Source organism: Onychomys torridus, chromosome 1, assembly GCF_903995425.1.
Source record: "Onychomys torridus chromosome 1, mOncTor1.1, whole genome shotgun sequence".
NCBI classification, from domain to species: domain Eukaryota; kingdom Metazoa; phylum Chordata; class Mammalia; order Rodentia; family Cricetidae; genus Onychomys; species Onychomys torridus.
In genome coordinates this window covers 118,906,196-118,928,959 of record NC_050443.1, presented here as the reverse complement: position 1 = coordinate 118,928,959, position 22,764 = coordinate 118,906,196, and the positions used below count along the sequence as shown (strand labels likewise).

Below are 22,764 nucleotides of genomic sequence, written 5' to 3'. Positions count from 1 at the left end.
TGTGGTGCTGTTGCCCCAGGTTCTTTGGTCTGCCAGTCCACAAAGGTCTTAGGCCCCAATGTTTTCTGCAGGTGTGCCGGAAAAGCGTGGACCTGAGTTGCCCCATGGTGGCCCTGTCAGTACAGAGCACAGCCGAGAGCAAATATGGCTTCCGCTTCCTCTGCTACCCTCCTATCACTGAGGATTTGTCCCGGCGGTTGTAGGGCAGCCAGACCAGGCAGGCAGTGCCAGCTGCATAATTTATTGAACCAACCGTTGCTTACAAAGTAAAGCACATTTCTGCACACTTGAGAGTCGAAAATGATTCACTTGGCTTTTACAGAGGGTCTATGGTGTCCTGAGAGAAAGGAACTGCCCCACACAGGGAAACCTGCAAATCCACCCAGGATGGCTCTGCCCTTTTGAGGCTTAGGACAAGCAGGCTTAGAACTTGGGTCACATAGGTGAACCAGAGTCCTGGGGCATCCAGAGGGCCCAGCCCCAGCCCCAGCCACTTCAACCTTGGTCCCATTCAGGCCAAGAGAGGGTTATGCTAAGGGAGAGAATGGGCTGGAGGGATTGGGTTCAGATGATGGAGGCAGTGGAGACCTGGAGAGCAAGCTGCTGGACCTAGTGCTGGCTTTGGGTCTGGACATCCCTGGACTCGATGGCTGGGACTGGAGGACACCTCCAGGGCTCTCAGGGCAGTCACTGCAGCCAACCTGTCACCCAGGCCAGACCCCTCACCCAGGCTAGGCCCTAAGTTACCCAGGACTCTAAGCCTACGCCCTCTGAAGGGCAGGTCTGCAGATCTCCCCGAGGAGCTGCTGCCTGACTCAGGAGGCATTGGGTACTTGGGGGGAGAAGGGATCAGGTGAAATCCCGATGTCCTGGAAAGTTCTAGAAAGCAAGGAAGAAAACAGCATGTCAGAGGGGACCTGGCAGACAAGGTGGGGGAGTACTAGCTACTGCCCACCCATAATCTTGTAGCCTGGAGATGGTGGCAGGCTATGGACAGTGCAACCACAGGTAGAGTTTCAGTGTCCTTGTTGAACCCGTTCCACTAGACCACATCCCTTTGCTCTGCTTCATCTGCTTTCCAGAGAAAATACGGCTTCAGCCCTGTGGCTGTCTCTAGGCTAGTGGTTCTCAACCTGAGAGTCACCATCCCCACAGGGGCCTGTATCAGACATCCTGCATATCAGATATTTACATTATGATTCCTAACAGTAGCAAAATTACAGTTATAAAGTAGCAAGGAAATAATTGTATGGTTGGGGGTCAGCACACCATGAAGGACTGTGAAACCCACCCACCCCTACTCCGCCAGGAAGAGGACTGTCTCATGCAGCCCTCCCAGAGCCTGGCAAAGGGAGAGGCTGAACTATATTACACTGGTCTGAGGTGGGGACATCCATACCCAGGTGGAGGGAGGGTCAGGTTACTCTTAGGCACTGAGGTAGTGTACCTGAGGTCAGGCGTGGGGGAGTTAGGGAAGTCTTTGGTCCAGTCTGGTCATCCTGTTCTTCAGAAGCCCTCTGTGGGTCCTGAGCTGGAGCCTGAGCAAGCCTTTCCTGCTGTAGCTGCCTGTGGAGGTGGAGAAGGCAGAGCTGCAACCATGTCTGTCTCAGACTCAGTCCCAAATGGTCATCATACTGAGATGGATCTCTGCGGCCATCTTGGGGGACCAATGGCTGCTCAGCCAATGCAGCTTCCAGCCCAGCTCCCACCCCCCAAAGACAGGTGGGGCTGGCAGGGTGAGGGACACCAACCGCAGGCCAGGCTCCCTCCAGGCCCGAAGCCCAGTCATGGCCAGGTCACAGCTTTCTGCAGGATCAGGCCTTGGGGTGGAGGGGCTGGTGTCCAGATCAGGCCTATGTGGGGGCAGCTGCTCCAGGGGTGCCCATTCCTAGGGAGGGAAAGGGCTGGTATAGGGACTCTGACCCTGGAATGGGAGAGCCAGAGTATGGACATGGCAGTAGTCCTCAACACTGACGTATGATTGAGGAAGGACTCTAGGTAATAGTCTCCTGTGGGGTGAGGGCAATAGGTGATGGTCTACTTTGGGAAGGAAAGCTGTAGTCCTAGCCCACTTTGGAGTGTGGGGAAGGCATACCTGGTACTGGTATCTACGTTCCCGCAGGCCTTTGGTGGGGTTCCCACAGAGAACTTGACCAGCACCTGAAGAAGAGGGTGTGGCTGTGCCTGGTTTGGGGTCAAGGTACTGCAGGGTCAGCTCTGGGCCAAAGAGGTTCAGTTACCATGGGTGAGGTTGCTGGCATGGTCTTCTGTGGCTGGGTTCTCAGAAAGCAGACCTTCAGGCAAGGGGATCTCAGGGACCAGCAAGGACAGAGCCCATGGCTGGGTCTCAGGCGCAGGCAAGGTTGGGTCAAGTTTCCGTTGTGTGGTTCCATGGGAACAATCTGTTCAGGGTCAGATCCAGAGATCACTGGGCTCATGCTAGCCAACATGTTTCCAACTCAGACCACAGACCACAGCCCTGTCCCTCAACAAGTTGTGTGACTTAGGGGCTGGCCTGTGATGGTTCCTTTTCCTTCCAGAAAGACCCTCAGCCTCAGAGCCCCCTCTCCCTCGACGTAGGAAAGGGGAAGCAGGCTGGTGCTGCTGATGGGAATATCCTGACCTGGGGCCAATCTGCGTGGTTCTGGGAATAGGAGATGAGGCTGGGAAGGGAATGGAATGCAGATACCCATCTCTACAAGGCCTGGGGAACTAGTGGAGGCCTTTTTCCCTGGGGATGAAGGAGGCCTGTCCTCTTGGGGTACTGGTAGAGGCCTGTCTTCCTGGAGGGCTGGAAGAGGTCTCTTCCAGAGTCAGGGTTTAGGGCTTAGTATTGAGGTCCATAGTGAGTGTCTGGCCTACCCAGCCGAGGGAGGAGAATGTCAAGCACGCTGCCTTCCTTGATGGCCTCCTTCACCATCAGCCAGTCCTGGTTCAGCTTGTGGGGAGCAGGCAGGTTGGTGCATGTGGTGGGGACCTCATCTAGGATGTGGAGCTGGGGGATAAGCTTCTTTACCTCTGCCCTATAGTTGTAGTCCTGGGGTGCCTAAAGGGTAGAGGGAGGGGGACAGCAGACCTTGGTCTGGTGGGCCCTGCAGACCAGCTGTTTCCTGGGACTTCCTCTTGCGATGGTGCAGGACAGAGGAGACAGGGCAGGGATGCTGCCTCATCCTACCATAGCCTATGGGAACCCTCACCCCCCCCCCCAAGCCCATAGCCAAGGTTCAGGGATGCCCTCTAGCATATGGAACTGATTATAGGTCAACATCAAACAGGTAATGAGGTGGACAGTGAGGTTGGAGCATGCACGGCCTTTGTGAGTGCATGTGCATTTACCTGCTGCAAAGGAGCTTACATATGTCTGATATATCCAAACAGTTAGGCTGTTTAGGCGTTCCGTGACAGAAGAGATAGCTCTCACAGACAAACCAGAAGTGCATGTGGGCACAGAGGGTCCCATTCTGAGGGGGGTGGGTGTCCTCCCAAATATGTGCTGCCTGGGTGTTCAGCACTCACACCTTGTTGGAAGGGTTGGGGTCTGGCTTCAAGCACACCAGATTCCCCTCCAGTGTGAGCGTGGCCAACCGTGGGCACAGCTGCAGGTACCGCATCTGCCCCAGGTCTTCCACATTGTTGCCCTCAAGGTCCAGCACCTCCAGCTGCTCGAGCAGGCACAGTGGGCTCAGGTCTGAGATGTTGTTGTAGGAGACATAAAGTTCCTGAGGACCACATGGGGGAATCTCAGCTGGGGTCTAACTTGATCTCTGCTCCTTGACCCCAAGTGCTACAGACTTACCTTCAGTGCCAAGAAGGAACCAATGCCATCCAAATCAGTCAGGCCACAGCGAGCCAGCCACAGCACCTGCAGGTGGCCCAGAGAAGTGCCCAGGTCTCTGCAGAAGGCAGGCAGAGTGGTGTGATGGTTAATCTTCAGTGCCAACTTGATTGACTTTAGAATCACTTAGGAGACACATCTGGAGCATGTGTCTGTGAAGGCATTTCTAGAAAGGTTTAACTGAGGAGGGAAAATCCACCTTGAGTAATGTGGGTGGCATCTCCTCATGGGCAAGGATCCTGAAGAAAATAGAGTAGGGAAAAGGAGAAAGCCAGCTGATGGCTGGCACTCCTTTGTCTCTCTTTTCTGATCTGCTTAGGTGTGAGCAAGCTTCCACTCTACAGCTAGGAGCTGCTTCTGCTGTCATGCCTTCCCTGCCGTGATGCTGCACCCTGAAACCGTAAATAAACCTCTCCTCCATGAAGTGCTTCTGGCCAGTTATTTAGCCACAGCAGCAACAATAAAAAGTAACTACTAAGAGCCAGGAGGATCTCTGTGAGTTTGAGGCCAGCCTGGGCTACCAAGTGAGTTTCAGGAAAAGGCGCAAAGCTACACAGAGAGACCCTGTCTCGAAAAACAAAAACAAACACAAACAAAAAGTAACTACTAGCTGGGCGGTGGTGGTGCACGCCTTTAATCCCAGCACTCAGGAGGCAGAGCCAGGCAGATCTTGGTGAGTTCGAGGCCAGCCTGGTCTACAGAACGAGATCCAGGACAGGCACCAAAACTACATGGAGAAACCCTGTCTCAACCTACCCCACCCCCCCCCCCCCAAAAAAAAAAGTTACTAATGTAAGTGATTGGTGCTGTCATGGAGTTGAGGGTTCTGTCTTTAGCCAATGCCAAGCTACTACCCACTCTGGCTGCTGTTAGGTGCAGGGATAGTTGTGACTTTACTTGTGGTGGCTTCCAGCTTTGGGTTCCAGAGATTCCTATTAACCTCAGTGCTGAAGCATCCTAGGCATGGTTAGAATGTGTCCCTGGAGAGCCCACGTCTGTGGGCACAGAGGTCCCTGAAGTGTGGAGGCCCCTTCTCAAACATGTTGACTGGGTGCTCAGCACCCACACCTTGTTGGAAGGGCCAAGTGCCAGCCTGAGGCATACAGATTGACCATGAGGAGCTGCCTTCAACCTGATGCCTTGATCCAGCCCTAAGTGCTCCCTGTGCCTGCTCCTTGTTGGTGTCCATGTCGGTGTCTGGCCCTGGCTGGCCTACTGCGCCCTGGACCTCTCTTCTCGGCAGTGTGTACAGACACTGTGTTTGAGGTCCGATCCTTGCTCTCTCCTGCTGTGATGCTCTTCTTGTAGCACCAAACTGCTCTTTGCCTCCCAGTACAATTGCCACCCGGCCTCAGGCTTCATGAACTGCCACTATTCTCCACAGCCCTAAGTCTTTTTGGCAAGGACTCATCTGCTATGTAGCCTGTCTGTCTGGGCTTATTTACTGCTGTTGCTCTAGGCTGTACATTTTACTTTAGTCTTTGTCCTTCAGCTGCAAAGATTCAGCATTTACCTTATCAGTTGCCTTAAATCACCATTTTTCTCTTTTCTTTTTAAGATTCATGTGTGTGTGTGTGTGTGTGTGTGTGTGTGTGTACTCATGTATATATGACACCATGGCATTCATGTGGAGGTTACAGGATAACTTGTTGGAACTGGTTCTGTCCTTCCTTTGTGACCCTTTTAAAACAAGATTTACTTGTATATGTGTATGTGTATCTGAGTGTATGCAGTGTGTGAAGGTATCCTGGGAGGCCAGAAGAGGCTTAGCCCTCTACTCTGGAGCTGGAGTTAAAGATGGTTGTGAGCCCCTAACACAAGTACTGGGATCTGAACTCAGGTCCTTTGGGGGAGCGGCAAGTGTTCTTCACTGCTCTCTCTCGTTTAAACTGTCACAGACAGTTAGTTGTCATCACCCCTGTCTTTCGTAGATCACACTGGTTTCCTGAGGGGTCTCCCTCACTTTGTCTTGTCCCTGAAGTGTTTTTTGTTGCTTTAGCTCACTCCTTTTCAGAGCTCGCCCACTTCTTTCTTCTCGGCACGGTAGCTCAGAAGTCACATGACTGGTCTGAGCTCTGAGGGAGTAAGGCAGATTCCATTTCTTTTGGTGGACCACATAGCCAGCTGAAAATGGATTCTTCTTGTTGTAGAGGAATAATTAGATTTCTCCATACTTTGTAATAACAGGAAAACTATAAAATTCTTATGGTCGATGGCAAAAGGCAAAGCATATGCCATTTGTAGAGTCTTATAATACACAAAGAAATGTCTGAAGTTTTATACGAACTTACCAAAAAGTTAGAATAGCCAGGTGTCTTAATTAGGGTTTCTATTGTTGTGAAGAGACCCCATGACCACAGCAACTCTTATAAAGGAGAACATTTAATTGGGGTGGCTTGCTTATAGTTTCAGAGGTTCTGTTCATTATCGTCATGGTGGGGAGCGTGATGGCAAGCAGGCAAACTTGGTGCTGGCTACATCTTGATCAGAAGCAAAAGGAAGTGGACTGAGTGTCAATACTAAGCAAAGCTTAAGCAAAGGAGACCTCACCCCTACAGTGATACCCTCCTGACAAGGCCACACCTACTCCAACAAAGCCACACCTCCTAATAGTGACACTCCCTATAGGTTTATGGGAGCCAATTACATTCAAACTCCCACACCTGGTGTGGTGGTATACCTGTATTAAAGTTCAGGAAGCTGAAGGAAACAACATCATGACCTCAGTTCAAGGCTAGCCTAGGCAACCTAGTGAGACCCCCCATCACTTAAAACAAGCTGGATGTGGTAGCTCACGCCTTTAATCTCAGCACTGAGAAGTCAGATACAGGTGGATCTCTGGGTTCAAGGACAGCCTGGTCTACAAATCAAGTTCCAAGACAGCCAGGGCTACACAGAGAAACCCTGCCTCAAAAAGCCCTGCTCCACCCCTGCCCCCACCCAAAAAAACCAAGCCAGGCACTGTGGCTCACACCTGTATTCTCAGCCCTTGAGAAGTAGAAGCAGAGACAGGAAGATGAAGAGTTCAAGACCAGGGGCTAGAGAGATGGCTCAGTGGTTAGGAGCACTGGCTGTTCTCTCAGTGGATGGGAGTTCAATTCTCAGCACCCACATGGCAACTCCTGACCATAACTCCAGTCCTAGGGAACCTGATGCCTTCTTCTGGCCTCTGAGTGCATCAGACATGCACATGGTACATCAACACACATGCAGGCAAAATACCTATCCACAAAATAAATAAGTAATAAATAAAACAATAAAAGAGGAATTGTAGGCCAGTGAGTTTTAGATCAGCCTGGGTTACTTGAGACTCTGTCTGATAAAAAAGAAAAAAGTTGAAGGATTAGAACAACTGTGGCAATCACTCAGCTCAATGAGAAAGAACAGTAACAAAAGCCAAGAAGAAAAAATGAGACCAAGACAAGGATGAACCTGTTACAATCAGAGAAGGACGACAGCCCAGAATTGATTTTCTTTTTTTCTTTTAAGATTTTTGTTTTGTTTTGTTTTTTAGTTTGTTTTTGTTTTTGATTTTTCGAGACAGGGTTTCTCAGTGTAGCTTTGTGCCTTTTTCCTGGAACTCACTTGGTAACCCAGGCTGGCCTCGAACTCACAGAGATCCGCCTGGCTCTACCTCCCGAGTGCTGGGATTAAAGGCATGCACCACCACTGCCCGGCCCAAGATTTATTTTTTGATTTGCCTTTTTCTTTTCCTTTTTTTTTTTTTTTAAAAGAGTTATTTACTATGTATACAGCATGTATGTCTGCAGGCCAGAAGAGAACACCAGATCTCATTATAGATGGTTGTGAGCCACCATGTGGTTGCTGGGAACTGAACTCAGGACCTCTGGAGGAGCAGTCAGTGCTCTTAACCTCTGAGCCATCTCTCCAGCCCCCAGAATTTCTAACTGGCAAGACTGACGAAGAGACAGAGATAGATAGACAGACAGACAGATAGATTACAAATATAATGCATCTGAAAAGAGAACCAAGGTGGCCAGAGCAGCAATGTAAGATGATAAAAGACCAATATGAAGGAAGCATGCACCAACAGCTTTAAGCCTTGACAAGGTTGACACTTAACAGAAACAGAAAACTTGCCAGGCAGTGGTGGCGCACGCCTTTAATCCCAGCACTCGGGAGGCAGAGGCAGGTGGATCTTGGTGAGTTCGAGGCCAGCCTGGTCTACCGAGCGAAATCCAGGAAAGGCACAAAGCTACACAGAGAAACTCTGTCTTGAAAAACAAAACAAAACAAAAAAACAAAACAAAACAAAACAAAACAAACAAAAAAAGAAAAAGAAAGAAAGAAAAGAAAAGAAACAGAAAACTTGGCTCACAGGAGGGGAGGTGGCTAAGTGGCTAAAAGCTTGATGTGCAAGAATGAGGAATAGCAACATATACACATAATCTAAGCACTGGGAGGCAAGATGCAGGAAGCAGGCTGCTCCCAGGGCTCACTGGCCGGCTTAGCTAGTTGAAACAGCAAGCTCTAGGTTTAATAAGAGACCCATTCTCAAAAAATAACGTGGATAGAGGAAGACCTTCAAAATGTTGACCTCTGGTCTCCGTGTGTGTATCCATGGGCAAGGGCACTAGTGTATGCATGTGCACAAACACAGACACTCCACCCCTACCACCCCTACCAAAAACCTGATTTGAAAGTAGGACTCTTAGTTTGAGTCATGTTTAAAAGTATGTTATGAAACTGGTGATGCCGGGCGGTGGTGGCGCACGCCTTTAATCCCAGCACTCGGGAGGCAGAGGCAAGAGAATCATCATGAGTCTAAGTATAGCCTAGGCTACACAGAATTCTAGGCTAGCCTGAGGTAGCACATGTCTATGATCCCAAGAGGATGAAAATTGGAGGCCAGGGCTTGAGAGAGCGCTTGGATGTTAAGAGCACTAGCTGTTCTTCCAGAGGACCTGGGTTCCAGCACCCACACAGCACTCACAGCTGTCCGTAACTCTAGTGTCAAGGGAGTCAAAGACCTCTTCTGCTCTATTCAGGAACCAGGCACACACCTGATACACAAACACACACACCAGTGAAATACCCATCCACATAAATGATAATGAAAACATAAAAATTATGATCCACACTGGGGTGGGGGTGACACAGGCCTTTAATCCCAGCACTCGGGAGGCAGAGGCAGGCGGATCTCTGGTGTAAGAGTGAGTCCCAGGACTGACAAGGCTGCACTGAGAAACCCTGTCTTGAAAAACCAAAAACCCAAAACAAAACAAACAAAAATCCACCATGATCACCAATGAAAAACTCATTAAGGGAGAACACAGCACTAATAAGACTAAAGGGAAAATATCAGTTACATCATCCTTGAGAGAGACATTGGACACGTGCCCGTCAAAAGCAGGAATAAGCTAAGGATAGCTGCTATCACTGCTGCTGTTTAAACAGGTTCTGGCTACCAGGCCCTGACAGGTACTATAAAGCAAAAAAAAAAAAAAGAATCTCATAAGGGTTGGCAATGAGGAGGCAAGACTGTTATATCTGTTTTACACACACACACACACACACACACACACACACACACACACACGCAAACGCACACACACCGCACATATCTGTTACAATGTGCTGATGGTGCAATGTTGAACTGTGTGTGAGAGAGAACTGTGGAGAATTCAGATGCACAAAGACACGAAGGAAAACCAGTAGTGCTTCTGTTCTCTCCTCTCTCTCTCTTCTCTCTCTCTCTCTCTCTCTCTCTCTCTCTCTCTCTCTCTCTCTCTCCCCTCTCCTCCTCCTTTTCCCCTCCCTCTCTCTCTAACACAGGGAGTAGGCAGGCAGGCTGGCCTCAAATTCCATATGTAGCTGAGAATGAACTCTCACATTCTGGGATTATAGGCATACATCACACTGCTTGGCTTATGCAATGCTTGGGGATCTAACCAGAGCTCTGTCCACACTAGGAAAATACCCTATTGACTGAACTATATCTTCAGCCCAATTTATGCCAATTAAAAGCTTTTCTATTTGTTCCTTTCCTCCCTCTCTCCCATCCTTCCTTTCAAGTTTTTGAGATAGGGTATCATTCTGCAGACCAGGGCTGGGCCAGAACTCACTCTGTAGCCAAGTCTGGCCACAAACTCATGGCAATACCCCTTCCTTGGCTTCCTAAGTGTTGAGATAACAGTTGTGAACCACCACACCTGGCAGTATAGTATTTCTTCACATTTTCAATAATTACCCCAAAAGAAAAAACAACAATGAAAAACCAGAAACAAGATGGCATTTACAACCATAGCCACTGTGCAGTGTTAAGGAGTCTAGTATCACCTGGTCCTGAGGCAGGGGTTGGTTGGGGAGCTGATGGATCCATCACAACTATAACTCCCATCTCCTAGATAATAGTTGGTGGATAAGACTGTGACAGGCACAGTTCTTACTAGGGGTGTGGAAAAGAGTTCTGGGCATATCACCTATACTTCCCAGGGGAAACAGTCCCTGCTGTAGATGAAGGTCCCCCCTGCCCCAGGTCACATTTGAAGTCTCGGTCTCTGGCACCTCAGAGCATGACTGTGTTTGGGAACAAGGTCATTGTGGCTCTAGTTAGTTGGGATAAGGTCAAGGTGGACTCTAGAAGTGCAAAGGGGGAAAATTGACGTATTACAAGAGTGCCACAGGAAGACAAAGTTGGAAGTTGATGACATTTCTACAAGATGAGGATGACCAGTCCATGCTGAAAGTGGGCTAGACTGGACTGGTTTCCCCTCCGAGCCTGGGAAGGACCATCCTGCACTACCTGCATCAGCCCAGCCCAGGCAAACGAACTGCTGAAGCCTGTTTGCCTTCCTTTGTTATAGTGGCCCCAGAAAAATGGCTATGCTGTCCTAGCCACCTGTATTGAAGGCTGTAGGAACTGCCCTATGATAGTTCAGGCAGAGTCACAAAGGGTCATATTTCACCTACAGGCTCCCTGGGTCTTTGCTGTGAGTCTGACTACTGAACTAACCTACCCTAGGGCTTCTTGTCACCACAGCAAGCAGGACATAGCAATGTCTTCTCACTGAGGTGTTTCTGGGTTTTGCTCTAGGGTAGCTGCATGGAACAGTATCTCTAGTTTAGGCTGATATGAAATAAGCTGATGTAGTCTGTGAGCACGCTAATTGGCACACTATAGACAGCAAAGTCTAAAACTCCATTTAAATACATAAAACACACTAATGGAAAGAGGCCATATGCATGGATGTATTTAACCTAACAAGTATATGCCCATAACTAGTACATAAATCTTTTTAAATTACAGTTTTAAAATCACAGATTAGTATGCATGAGTCTATGAATCCCACTAGCCTGAATGGCTTATAAAACCCAAGTGCAAGGATAAGTAAAGCCCAAGAGAGTCAAAGTCAGTCTGGAGTGAGGACAACAGAGGGAAGTATAGCACAGGCTGAAGCGATACAGATAATACAGCACTGAGGTAAGAGACCAGCTAATGATCCAGAGTTCCTGACATAGGCTCATGGTCCTTACAAATGACAGACCAGACAAATAGTTCAGTGGGAAAGACATTGCTTTGCAGACAAGAAGACAGGTATTATCCAGAATTGGTTGGACTGTAACTAATCAAAATCAAGGGCCTTGCATAGGTGGTCACCTCTAGGCTGAAAGGATATACTGAAAAGTCTTGCAAAATTGAAAATACACCGGAATATAAAAGATAATTCCTGGTAATCAACAAGAAGAGGATACATCCTTAAATTAGCACATGGCACAGGAATGATGAGCAATGAGGTGTATGAAATGGATGCATCCAAATATTTTTTAACAGTTTCTAAATTATCTGTGGAGCATCAGAACATGTAGGTGGAGTTTCACACACAGTGGTACTGAGAAAAAGATGCTTGTCCCAGGCTTGCTAGCATGAAGCCATTCGGTGGCAGTTCCAGCCCATGTATTTAAAACATCTGTGTGCATGTTGGCTGTTATTTTTCAGGGGCTAAATTATCTCAACTTCAGGTGAAATAATTGACACTACATTAAAATTATTTCCCATATCTTGTAACATTGCCTGAGATTTTAATATTTAATGCTCATCTTTGTAGTCATCTACATTACAACAGCAGTTTATGGGATCCTGTTACAAATATTTATTCATTTTCAATCATTAATGGGTGGCAACTACCAACTAGCCTAGTTGCAGGATTAGATAACTGAAAGAACTCAAATTTCACTCTGTTTTTTCTTGCTGTGACCAAACTGATTACAGTGTTTTCAAAACATTTGCAATCTGACTATATTTCCTATAACTTGCTCTGTAGACCAGGCTGGCCTCAAACTCACAGAGATCTGCCGGTCTCTGCCTCCCAAGTGCTGGGATCAAAGGTGTGAGTCACCACGGCTGGGTTTATATTTCTTAAGGTTTTTGTTGTTTTGTGACAGGGTCTCCTGTATTCCAGACTGGCCTTGAATTCACTATCTATGGAGCTAAGGATGACCTTGAAGTTTTGATACTTAGTATGAAGTCACAGGCCTGCCTCACTATACCCAGTTTCATTATTGCTTAGTTTTATAATACATTTACTTCTCTGTAATGTTTTCCATCATTTATTGATTGATTTGTTTGTTTGTTTGTTGTTTTTTTGAAGTAGGGTCTCACTGTGTAGCCCTGGTTAGCCTAGAATTCACTTTGTAGACCATGCTGGCTTTGAACTTACAGAAATCAGACTACCTTGGCTTCCTGAGTGCCAGGATTAAAGGTGTGTGCCACCATGCCTGCCATCCTTTATTTTATTTTAGGTGCTCTTTAAAAATACATCTTTATTATTCCTTGAGATTATTTGTTCACCCAGACCTAGAAAACATCTCTGTTAATCTAGGGGAAGAGCCATCTGCTAGAACATCATGTGACTCCAGGTGCACAGCTGGGAAGAAGGTATGTCCTATGTCATTCCTAGAAAGGGCTGCTGGACTTCAGTACCAGGTGGCTCCTTGCCATCTGTCCCTCCATGGTTTCTGCTGAAACATCAGCTCTCTTGTCTCTGCCTGCACTTGCACATCTTCATTGCTTTGCTCAAGTCTGGTTAGTGCTTAATTTGTTAAACAGCAATGTAAGGAAATCAACTGGGAACCACTGGATGCTACACTTGGAGTCCAATTCAGATAGTTAGGAACTTTTGAGGACGAGAGATGGAGACAGTGTGTGTGGGGGGGTGTGGGTGTGGGTGTGCGCACACACGTTTATTACTGTGGGTTGAATCCAGGACCTCATACATGACAGACAAGCACTCTACCAACTGAACTACATCCCCAGCCTCTTTCTAGAGTTTTAACTGTAATTTGCCTGCCTTACACTTCTAGGCTTGAAGAAGCAGTGTCTTCACAAGTGCCTTTTGCTCAAACTATCAGATACAGTCTGCTCTTCTCTTGGCTTTGTTCTTTCTAGTCCAGTGGGACAGAACCACAAGGTGGCCTTGCATTTTGAATGTCATCTTTTAAGCCAGTTCCTAAGAACTCTGAGAACATCAAGCTTTCTTGACACTTCAGTCCTGTTCAGGAGATACATGTTCTACTGGGTCTGGCTTCAAGTGGACGGTCAGCTTGGAGGCAGCTCCTACCTTCCCTTCTTCCTAGGGACACTAGCCACTTCCCTCCATCTTCTGATCTTTAGGGTGTAGTTAATGCCTGGGTTGCAATGTGAGGTAAAGGATCTCTGGAGCCTCCAAGTCTAGACTGGTTTGGGCTGTCTGCCAGAAACCCCTCACTTTGCTAAAGGTCAAGGAATACATTTGGTTTATCAGCCACAGGACCTGGTATGACCACCTTGACCAGCACCTGCCTTTGGTTTTTGGCATCATTCACATGCAGCAGGTGCTTCCCACTGAGGGTGAGAAGAGGGACCTGCCTCATTGCAGGGTGTCAAAATAGCAGCCAGAGACTCCAAGATACTTGGAAGGCAGGACACCTGGGACCCACTCATAAAGGATCCTACCCTGGAGTCTCCCCTCTCTCCCTTCCACAGAGCCCACACCTGAATAAATGTCTCTAAACCATTTGATGGTGGCCTTCACCCTCCAAAGGTCAACAGGGTGGAGCAGAGTCTTGAGAGGAGGGGCAGCCTGCAGCAACTGAGTTCCTGGCCCAGCCCCTCTTTGCCCTAGAGCAGGCTCTCACCTGAGGGAGCCCAGGCAGCTGTGGTTCAGCTTCAGTTGGATCAGGTTAGGAAGGTGCACTCCTGTGGGCCACAGGAAGAAGAGGTTGGTGTAGCCCCAACAACACTGCCCACCTCTTTGCAGTGCTCCCCACACCCCCCGAGAGGCATCAACATCTGAAGGGCTGTTCACAGGCATATGGCCTTTTCTGGCTCACAGTGAGACTGATTCTGGGGGCTTCTGCAGGATCTGGCCCAGGTGTTCTGAGCCTTCTCTCCCCTTGCTATGTATGGCTGTATGCCCTTCCACCCAAGTACAGCCTAGCACAGGTAAGACAGGTAAAGAGGCGGCGAACACACTGGCAAGGACTTAACTTGAAGAGGGGAACCAGGTTGGCATGGATAAGGTGAACCTTGAGCATATCCCCTCCTTGGCCCCTAGGGCCTGAAGCTCCCCTCGGAGGTCTTTCAACATGCAACATTAGATAACAAGTCTCAGCAATGCCCTGCCAGTGTCCTGCACAGCCTTAAAGCTCCAGGCCCCCATTCTCAAAGCTTCTTAGGGTGAGACTCTGGCCCTAAGTATGAGACAGAATCCCTGAACGATGAAAAAAGAGGTAGAGGGTGGCCTATAAGGCCCCAGGGAATAGCTGGTGTCCCCTGGTCTCACAGGTGCACAGAAATGCTGCACTGAGCTGTTAAACACTTAAATGCAAATCTGAAAACCAAGCTAACCAGGATTGGGAGTGTTTAACCTCACTTGTAATCAGAGAAAAGCAAACACACTGCACAACTCTCCTGAACAGCAAGAATCTTTCCTGTTGGGATGGTTGGTGAAATTTGAACAAGGTCTGTAACACAGATAAAGAGTGTTCTATCAGTGTCCTTTGCTGACTTGGATCATCATACTGAGAGTATTTAAGATAATGTTCTCCTTAGGAAGTAGGCACTGAGGCACTGGTGAACAAATGTAATGGTCTCTCAGATTAAAAAAAGCAAGTGTCTCAGGGGTGTGTGTGTGTGTGTGTGTGTGTGTGTGTGTGTGTGTGTGTGTGTACATGCAAGTGAGAGAATGGTAAGATCTCTGTGACAATTGCAGAGGGGGATTCTGGAGGAGGAGCATATGAGGGATCAATATAACATTGGTGCAATGTGTCTATAAATTCCAAATCCTTTCCAAATAAGCTCTGGGAGCACCTTGCATGGGAGCAGAGTACCTTTGTTATTTTGGCATACTGATACTGGTCTTTGGGTGTGGTCCCTGAAAAGTCATTTTGGAATATATACCCTGGGCTAAAACTTCTTTCTAAGCTGAGTATACATCTTAGTTCTACAGTCCAATCTTAAGGAAAGGGACATGCTGTCCAAGGTGTTGGCTAGCTTTTCATTTACAACAGGACATACAATTGGCTTATGGAAAGGTCTACTTGTGGCAGTCCCAGGGTCATGGGTGTGACCAGCAGCTCTCACCGAAGTTCCCCAGGCTGTTCTTACGGGTGTCCACACACATCTCCAGCATCCTCACCAGTTGGAGGTCAGATACCTGGGCCAGGGCCTGCTGCAGAAATCATCAGGTGTCACTCCCAGTTCTCTCCATGCTTTTGGCTGAGGACTCTGTAAAGGTGCCTACTGGAGCAGGTGGCAAGTGTTCCCCTGCCTCATCCAGGTTGGGCTTGCCATAACAGTTTGGCTGGTGGGCACGACATGAGCAGAGGTTGTAACTGACTATCAGGGAAGGAGTGCTGCCAGGGAAGGGCCTGCACTTGGGGTGCCAGTCTCCAAATGAGACCTTCAGAACAGATGCAACGATGCAGGTGGAGCCCAGAGCCCTGCTGAGCAGTGCCCAGCTACAGCATACCTGGACCAGAGGACACAGAAAAACACTCATGCTGGAGGTCAAGGGGTGGGGGCCCTACTGGTCTGTCTGTTCTTGTAGATGGCCTAGACAAGACCTTCTTGTATGTGAAATGCAAGCATGGTCTCTCAGGAACCTGGGCCACACCTGCCATGGCATCAGGGGACACCTTGGGGAACACATGCAGGTACTGGCCTAGCAGGCCAAACATTTATTCCGAGGAGGTCCTGAGTGATGCCACCTATCAAGATTCTCTCCTTCACAGTGGCCAACCATGAGTGGGTAGCAAACTCTAAGTCCTGGGAGCTTCAGGATTGCCCAGATGGACTCTGTGATGGGGTACACCAATGGGCTCTCACACTGGATTTGGAGGAAAGTCTTTACCTGCTGCTGATAGAGTCAGCATACCAAGGGCAGACCCTACCTCAGGCAGGTTGAGAGTAGACTGAGGAACTCTAGCCTTGGGAGGGGAGCCATGCACCCATGACCAGCTGCCCTTCCAGCATCCCAATATGCTATCTCCTAGTCCTCCTTGCTACAGTATTAGCTCTTGAGTAAGAAGAGGCTTCTTGTCTGCTTGAGCACAGGCCTCAGCCAATAGTTACAGAATACTGGCCCAACAGCACCATCTGTGATCTCAATGCCTGGGGATGCTGTGTCACTGGGTTGCTGGCAGAGACCCTGATGGTGGAAAGGTAGAGGGTACCCAGCAGAAGGAAAGCTGGATATTAGCAGAAAGGGTGCCAGGATGTCACCTCATGCAGACCCATGGCAGAGCGTCAGGCCCCAATCACTTACCAGCCGAGCAGGGGAAAGGTGCTCCTCCACCCGCCGCTCCCTGTGGATATCCCCATGGCTGCCCAGTCTCTTGTTTTGTGGGCAGGGGTTGTTTAGGCCCTGCCAGCTCAGCTCCCGTACCCGGATACTAGCTGTGCTTGGCCGAGGCTCCTGGGATCCATCCCAGGCTGGGTCCATCCACATCCAACCTGTTAGGAGAGGCAGAGGGTCAAATCCCCTAGTTTACAAGGCTCTACTTCACATCAATGGCCCACAAAGCCACTAGGTCAACTCTGACATCTCCCCACATCCTAGCTTGACTTGGCCTGCCCTGAGAGGCCCTGGGCAACCTCAGCAGTCTAGATAACTGGACAGCACATGTCCACTGCCCTAGTTTCAACTCAGACTCCCTGCTTGTGCTATTAACTTCTCTCCATTTGCTTCTGGATTTTGGAGAAAAAAAAAAAAGAGATGTATTTATCCGTTTTATAATTTGTGTGTGTATGTGTTAGTGTGTGTGTGCGCATATTTGTTTTGTTTGCTTTTTTAGATAAGGCCTCTCACTGGCCTGTGGCTCACCAAATAGGCTAAGCTGGCTAGCCAGCAAGTTCCAGGCACCTGCCTGTCTTTGTCTTCCCAGTGCTGGGATTACAAGCTCATATTACCATGCCTGGCATTTTTATATGTGAGTTCTGGGGATCAAACTCAGGTTTTCATGCTTACAAAGCAAGCAATTTACTACTGTCTGAGCCATCTCCCTATTCCTTTATTCGGTTCTGTATTTGCTTCCCACAGTGTCCATGCAAGGAGTACTGGCTCCAGGCTTTGCCATCTTGGGCCTCACAAAAGCTGTGAGTTGGGGCTGGAAAGATAGCTCAGTGTTAAAAAGCACTTGGCTGCTCTTGCAGAGGACCTGCATTTGATTCCTAGCATCCATAGTGGATGGCTCACAAATACCTGTAACCAAGGGATCAGATGCCCTCTTCTGGCCTCTGAGGGCACTTGTGCTCTGTGGTACACAAACACACACACACAGGCACAAATGTATAAGATAAAGAATAATTTTTTAAAGACTGTGAGACTAGGGATACTGGACAAGATGCCAGTATCGACCAGCAGGCAGCTGTTACTGACAATTCCCCGCACTGCCCCAGACCCTGGCTGTGGCTCCTTCTTTATTAATGATCTCTTGAGTCTAGGTTCAGGATCAAGATAGCAGACATTCCCTCCAACCACCCAGTTCTCTGACTGAGGCCCCACCTGCAGGTAGCTGGCTCCTGCTGTAGGTCAAACATCCGGGCAAGAGGGCCACATGTGTCTACATGTAACACCTGTAAGAGAGAGTTAGATTAGGTTCCTGGCTATGTCACCGTGCTCTGTAGCACCTGGGCTGAGCTGGCCAAGATCAGCTCAGAAGCAAGCAGGTACAAGAATGGAGTGCTGTTAGCTGGGGGCCTGGTCCTGAACCCCCTGTGACCATTTTAGTGGGTGAAGAGGCTCAGATAATAAGGAAGACAGTCAGGGTCCCTCTGGGTCACCCATTGGAAACTTAAGACACGGTTCTCATCCAAATCTTGTGCTCCTAAAGGGGATCCTGGGTATGTGGTTCTGAATCTTCTGTAGGCCCATCCTTCCTGAACTACTTCCCATACCTCTGGAGAAGTTTTTTCAGGTGCCTCTACACTTCCATTCAGGTTTGGCCGACACCTAACTCCTGCACTTTCTACCTATCTTTCCCAGATACATTTTTCTAGTAAGCGTTATCTCCTTCCACTGCACTTCAAGATTTATTACTTACTCAGTCCAGTGTGTCTTGCCCCACAAGATGTAGGCCCCACTCCTTGGCCCAGGTTTCCCCTAGTATAAGGGACATGGAAAGGCGGTGCCCAGCTCTCACCTGAGGGGTGGGCCAGGATGCCCAAGATCTGGGGCGCAGCCCTGGGCCCCTCCACCGCGGAGGTCGCTCTCTTAAGTGAGGGCTTTTTTATTTTTTCCACCGCAGAGGGGTTGCGGCCCTGGCGCCATGGCAACGAGGGCGGGGCCTCATTTGAATATCCAAATATTCGTGAGCCCCGGGCATCCAGGGCGGTGGCAAGATGAGCCCCGCCCCCTAGCAACGGTTGCCGGGACACGCGGCAGATGCGGTGGGAGGGATCCCCAGTGTAAGGGAGGCAAACGGGACCTCTGAACGCAGAGAAGACACCCACAGTGGTTCGAGTGCTGCCGGTGAGGGGCTTCTGGCAGGCTCTGGGTTATCTGCCTGCTGGCCGCATCGACCGAGCCGAGCTCGGACCCCGGGAGACACATGGGCGCGCGCCCCGAGGCCTGCATCACCTGAGTAAAGCCCTGTCGGTTTTCTGAGAAGGACGTGCTTACTCGTTTCTTTGGAATTTCAAAAAGTGTTGAAAACATGTTATTTGCATCTGACACGGATGTACCCTACTTGCTAAAGTGGGTGGAACACTTCATTTCGCCCTAATACCAACTTTTCTGACTTCCAGGGTCGTTCTTCAAATGGGGCGCGGTATGAGCTGCTGCAGGGTTGGGACCTCGAGTTTGGGGGAGGCAGGGGGATCTTCTCCAAAGTACAAGGAGCACAGTGTGATGGGCCGACGCTGCCCCGGGATGGGACCTTCGCTCCACCTCGGCCTACGGGAACAGGCAGCTTGGGGTTCCGGCGGACTCTGCCTTCCTCTGGTATCCTGCGTCCGCGGTGCAGATTGTTCCCGACGCCAGGTCTGTGTCGGAATGACCTTTCCGCTCCCTGGGCCTCTGGTGCGGCTGCAGGGTGGGGGCTCTGTGGCAGGCCCTGCGACCCAACCCAAGCGTACGCCAGTTTCTCTGCGGAGGAATCTCGGGCTCTTAAGAACGTCACCCTCACACTCTCTCCCGCACCTCGGAACTAGGCGTCGCTCATTGAGTGCAATCCCCAGCTCGCCACACTTCCTTCCCTGCCACTCCAGGAAGCCCCGCCTAGCTGCGGCTCCTGACGGATGGGTTGTTCAGCCAACCACAACAGGTCAAGATGAGTCTGAGCTCGACCAATCACCGGCAGTCTAGAGTTGACGGACAGGAGCGGGGCGGAGCGGGGCGGGGCGAGCGCGGGCCCGGCCGAGTCCCCGCGGTCCGCGCCCGGCGCCCGCAGCCTGAGCCGCACCCGCCGCGGACGGAGCCCATGCGCGGGCCCAGCCGGCGCCGGTCCGCGCCCCCGCCCTGCCCCGGCCCCGGCCCCGGGGGCAGTCGCTCCAGCAAGCGGTGAGTGTGGGCGCGGGGTGGGGCGCGGGGCGCAGGTGATCGGTGCTTCCTTGCTCCTCTCTGCCCGGCAGCGTGCCTAAGCGCCCGGCTGCCCGCCTCTGCGGCCCGACCGGCCCGCCCCGCCTGTGGCCGCCCTCCCGGCGAGGCGCCGCCCGGGCCTCCGGAGACTCTGCACCCCGCGGCCATCACGCTCTGGCCTCGGGGCTACAGGGACACCCACGTCGGGCCCCAATCAGGGCCTTCTGCTCCCCAGCCACCCCTCGCGCCCCCTGTGAGTCTTTTCCGCAGTCACCTGCTTCCCACACCCTTAGCCGCTGTTTTCCCCCACTGCTTGCTGAAGGCTCCCTGGCCCCTTGTGGAAGGTCTTTTTCAGTGGAGGGCAGGGTCCCTCTCCAGCTACCCTTCCCCCGCTGCCAGGACCGCGCCTGGCATGCAGTAGGCGCTCAGTAAATACTTGTCGGTTGCACCCACATGCCGGCGGGCCGGAGCGTTGTAGGCTGGCACTGGCCTGCCTGGGCACGCTGAGGCCGCCGTGGCAGGACCTGTTTTTGGGGGGTGGCCTCAGCCCTCAGGCGCCTCCAGTTGAGGCTTTCTGCCTACCTAGCGACTTCTAATTTGGGTGCGTGGTTGGGAGAAGCTCTCAGCTGTCAGCCCTGCCTTGGGGGCCTCTCCCTGCTTCCTCACACAGCCATTAAGTGCTGCTGGAGGAGGTGGGGGGCCTCCCTGTCCCAGCTGGAGGTGCCACAGGTGAGTGACTGGGCCACTGTCGTGGCTGGCCTGCCTCCTCAATGCTGGAGAGGGCCTTTGGGTCAGGCACCTATTAGCTGTCTCAAGTGACCCGGGCCTGGCTAAGTGTGGTTCTCATTGGCAGGTGGGGCAGGAGCTCCTGGAGTGACAGTCCGTATAGAAGCGATGACAGAATACAAGCTTGTGGTGGTGGGTGCTGGAGGCGTGGGAAAGAGTGCCCTGACCATCCAGCTGATCCAGAACCATTTTGTGGACGAGTATGACCCCACCATAGAGGTGAGCTCTGGCTACCTGCCTGGGCTCTGGCAGTGGTCATGGGTAAGAGTCAGGACAGGCCCACACAGCCAAGTCTTGAAGGTGGTGTGGGTCTGGCTCCCACATGATCCATCAGGGCATGAGAGGTGCAAGGGTAGGCTTGGCTCTGTGGGCTTCTCTCTGAGGAGAGATGGGACCCCTAAGCTATGTTCTTCTGCAGGACTCCTATCGGAAACAGGTGGTCATTGATGGGGAGACATGTCTGCTGGACATCTTAGACACAGCAGGTCAAGAGGAGTATAGTGCCATGCGGGACCAGTACATGCGCACAGGGGAGGGTTTCCTCTGTGTGTTTGCCATCAACAACACCAAGTCCTTTGAAGACATCCATCAGTACAGGTGAGCCATCTCTGGCTAGCCCATGAGCCCAGGGCACAGATGAGGAAGGTTCTGTGTGCACACTGAGGCTTTATGTCTTCTCCCAAATGTCCTGGATACAGCCATGCCTGTAGCCTACTAGTTGGCTTCCATATCCTCCATCTCCTTCTAGGGAGCAGATCAAAAGGGTGAAGGACTCAGATGATGTGCCAATGGTGCTGGTGGGGAACAAGTGTGACCTGGCCGCTCGTACTGTTGAGTCTCGGCAGGCCCAGGACCTTGCCCGAAGCTATGGCATCCCCTACATTGAAACATCAGCCAAGACTCGGCAGGTGAGCTTACGCCCCATTCCACAGCTAGTTAAGGATTCACCCCACCCCACCCCAGCCAGGGAGCAGAGCTCATCGCCCCTCTCCCTCAACACAGGGCAGCCGCTCTGGCTCTGGCTCCAGCTCCGGGACCCTCTGGGACCCCCCCGGGACCCATGTGACCCAGCGGCCCCCGTGCTGTAAGTCTCCCAGACGGCAGGGCTGTGAGGGAGGCAAGGGCCAGGGTCTGGGCTTATGCCCTGCAGTTCTGGGTTGACACAGCGCCAGAGCAGGAGGGGGTCCGTGGAGAGAGCTGCCCTGAGCCAGGCCGGAGCGGTGACCCAGGGGCCTAGACCTTCCTTTCCCCATAGTGTCCTAGGAGTACCTATTAGTGTTGAGCCCTTAAGTATGGTCAGGGTGTTCATACCTGAGCCATGCTGGGGGTCTGGGAGAGTCCTGAGTTGAGTGGCTGACTTTTCAAGGCTATTCTGGAGTGAGCCTGCTTAAGGAGAGTAGCCTTGTGCCTTTTAGATGTGCAGAGCCCAGCTCCCTGTTTGTGTTGGTTGTGCAGTCGAGGAAGGGTTGTTTTCCAGGGTTGGGGTGTTACCTGATCCAGGCAGGGAGTTTCTTACCCAGACAGTACCCCTTTCCTCCTCAGAGTCCCCTCTGATCCACTCCCTCTGTTCCCAGGGTGTGGAGGATGCCTTCTACACACTAGTACGTGAGATCCGGCAGCACAAACTGCGGAAGCTGAACCCTCCAGATGAGGGCGGCCCCGGCTGCATGAGCTGCAAGTGTGTGCTGTCCTGACGCCAGGTAAGGCAGGGACCCGCAGATATCTGGGGCGGTAGCCCCAGCCAGCCAAACGAACTTCATATCCACTCTGATGTCCCTGCTCCCACCCACCCCCATTCTGCCAATCCCCCTGCCTACGGTCAGTGGTGTCCTTTGTGCCCGCCCTGGCACAGGCTCAGGACGTACGTGGAGGTGCCGGATGCAGGGAGGAGGTGCAGACGGAAGGAAGGAAAGAGGAGGGAAGGAAGGAAGGAAGTGATGCTGGAGCCGGTCCAGTCCAGGGATGGTGGACAGAGGTGACCAAGACCTTCGCATGGACGATTTGAACAGACTGTCATGAACTGTCCCTGTTGCCACTGGCACCCCAGTCCTCAACCCCTCTCCGTTCCCTCTGGGTGCCTATGGGGCACAGGTTGAATCACAGTAAATTATTTGATGGTCTTGA

General features: G+C 51.1%; 3 protein-coding genes across 3 annotated transcripts in view; 2 read left to right on the top strand and 1 right to left on the bottom strand.

Moving 5' to 3' along the window:
* The window catches only part of Lmntd2 (lamin tail domain containing 2), a 5,771-nt gene extending 5,523 nt beyond the window's left edge, over nt 1–248 (top strand). The window contains exon 14 of the mRNA XM_036179765.1: nt 72–248. Within this exon, the coding sequence (XP_036035658.1) occupies nt 72–203 (132 nt within the window). The 3' untranslated portion in view covers nt 204–248. The remainder of the gene's footprint in view (nt 1–71) is intronic.
* Lrrc56 (leucine rich repeat containing 56) lies at nt 231–18,613 on the bottom strand. The gene is made up of 13 exons (XM_036179778.1): nt 18,479–18,613; nt 17,842–17,912; nt 16,603–16,790; nt 15,420–15,507; nt 13,973–14,033; nt 3,797–3,893; nt 3,519–3,719; nt 2,863–3,046; nt 2,241–2,402; nt 2,096–2,160; nt 1,752–1,888; nt 1,448–1,566; nt 231–879 (listed from the first exon to the last, which is right to left on the bottom strand). The coding sequence occupies exons 3-13, from the start codon at nt 16,783–16,785 to the stop codon at nt 533–535; spliced, it is 1,644 nt and encodes a 547-aa protein (XP_036035671.1). The 5' UTR covers nt 16,786–16,790; nt 17,842–17,912; nt 18,479–18,613; the 3' UTR covers nt 231–532.
* Hras (HRas proto-oncogene, GTPase) lies at nt 18,496–22,764 on the top strand. Its single transcript, XM_036177748.1, has 9 exons — nt 18,496–18,646; nt 18,776–18,933; nt 19,083–19,369; nt 19,637–19,836; nt 20,708–20,859; nt 21,059–21,237; nt 21,389–21,548; nt 22,215–22,340; nt 22,493–22,764. Exons 1-8 carry the CDS (start codon nt 18,496–18,498, stop codon nt 22,332–22,334), a joined length of 1,407 nt encoding a protein of 468 aa, XP_036033641.1. The 3' UTR covers nt 22,335–22,340; nt 22,493–22,764.

Excerpts from the sequence above, each read along its gene's own strand:
- Lrrc56 (XM_036179778.1), bottom strand. The coding sequence starts at position 16,785 with ATGTGGATGGACCCAGCCTGGGATGGATCCCAGGAGCCTCGGCCAAGC. Across the intron at positions 14,034-15,419 it reads GAACAGCCTGGGGAACTTCG|GAGTGCACCTTCCTAACCTG; the intron begins GTGAGAGCTGCT and ends TGTGGCCCACAG. Across the intron at positions 1,567-1,751 it reads TGGAGGGAGCCTGGCCTGCG|GCAGCTACAGCAGGAAAGGC; the intron begins GTTGGTGTCCCT and ends CCACCTCCACAG.
- Hras (XM_036177748.1), top strand. The coding sequence starts at position 18,496 with ATGCCCAAGATCTGGGGCGCAGCCCTGGGCCCCTCCACCGCGGAGGTC. Across the intron at positions 18,934-19,082 it reads ACCTGAGTAAAGCCCTGTCG|GGTCGTTCTTCAAATGGGGC; the intron begins GTTTTCTGAGAA and ends TCTGACTTCCAG. Across the intron at positions 19,370-19,636 it reads GCCTCTGGTGCGGCTGCAGG|TCTAGAGTTGACGGACAGGA; the intron begins GTGGGGGCTCTG and ends AATCACCGGCAG.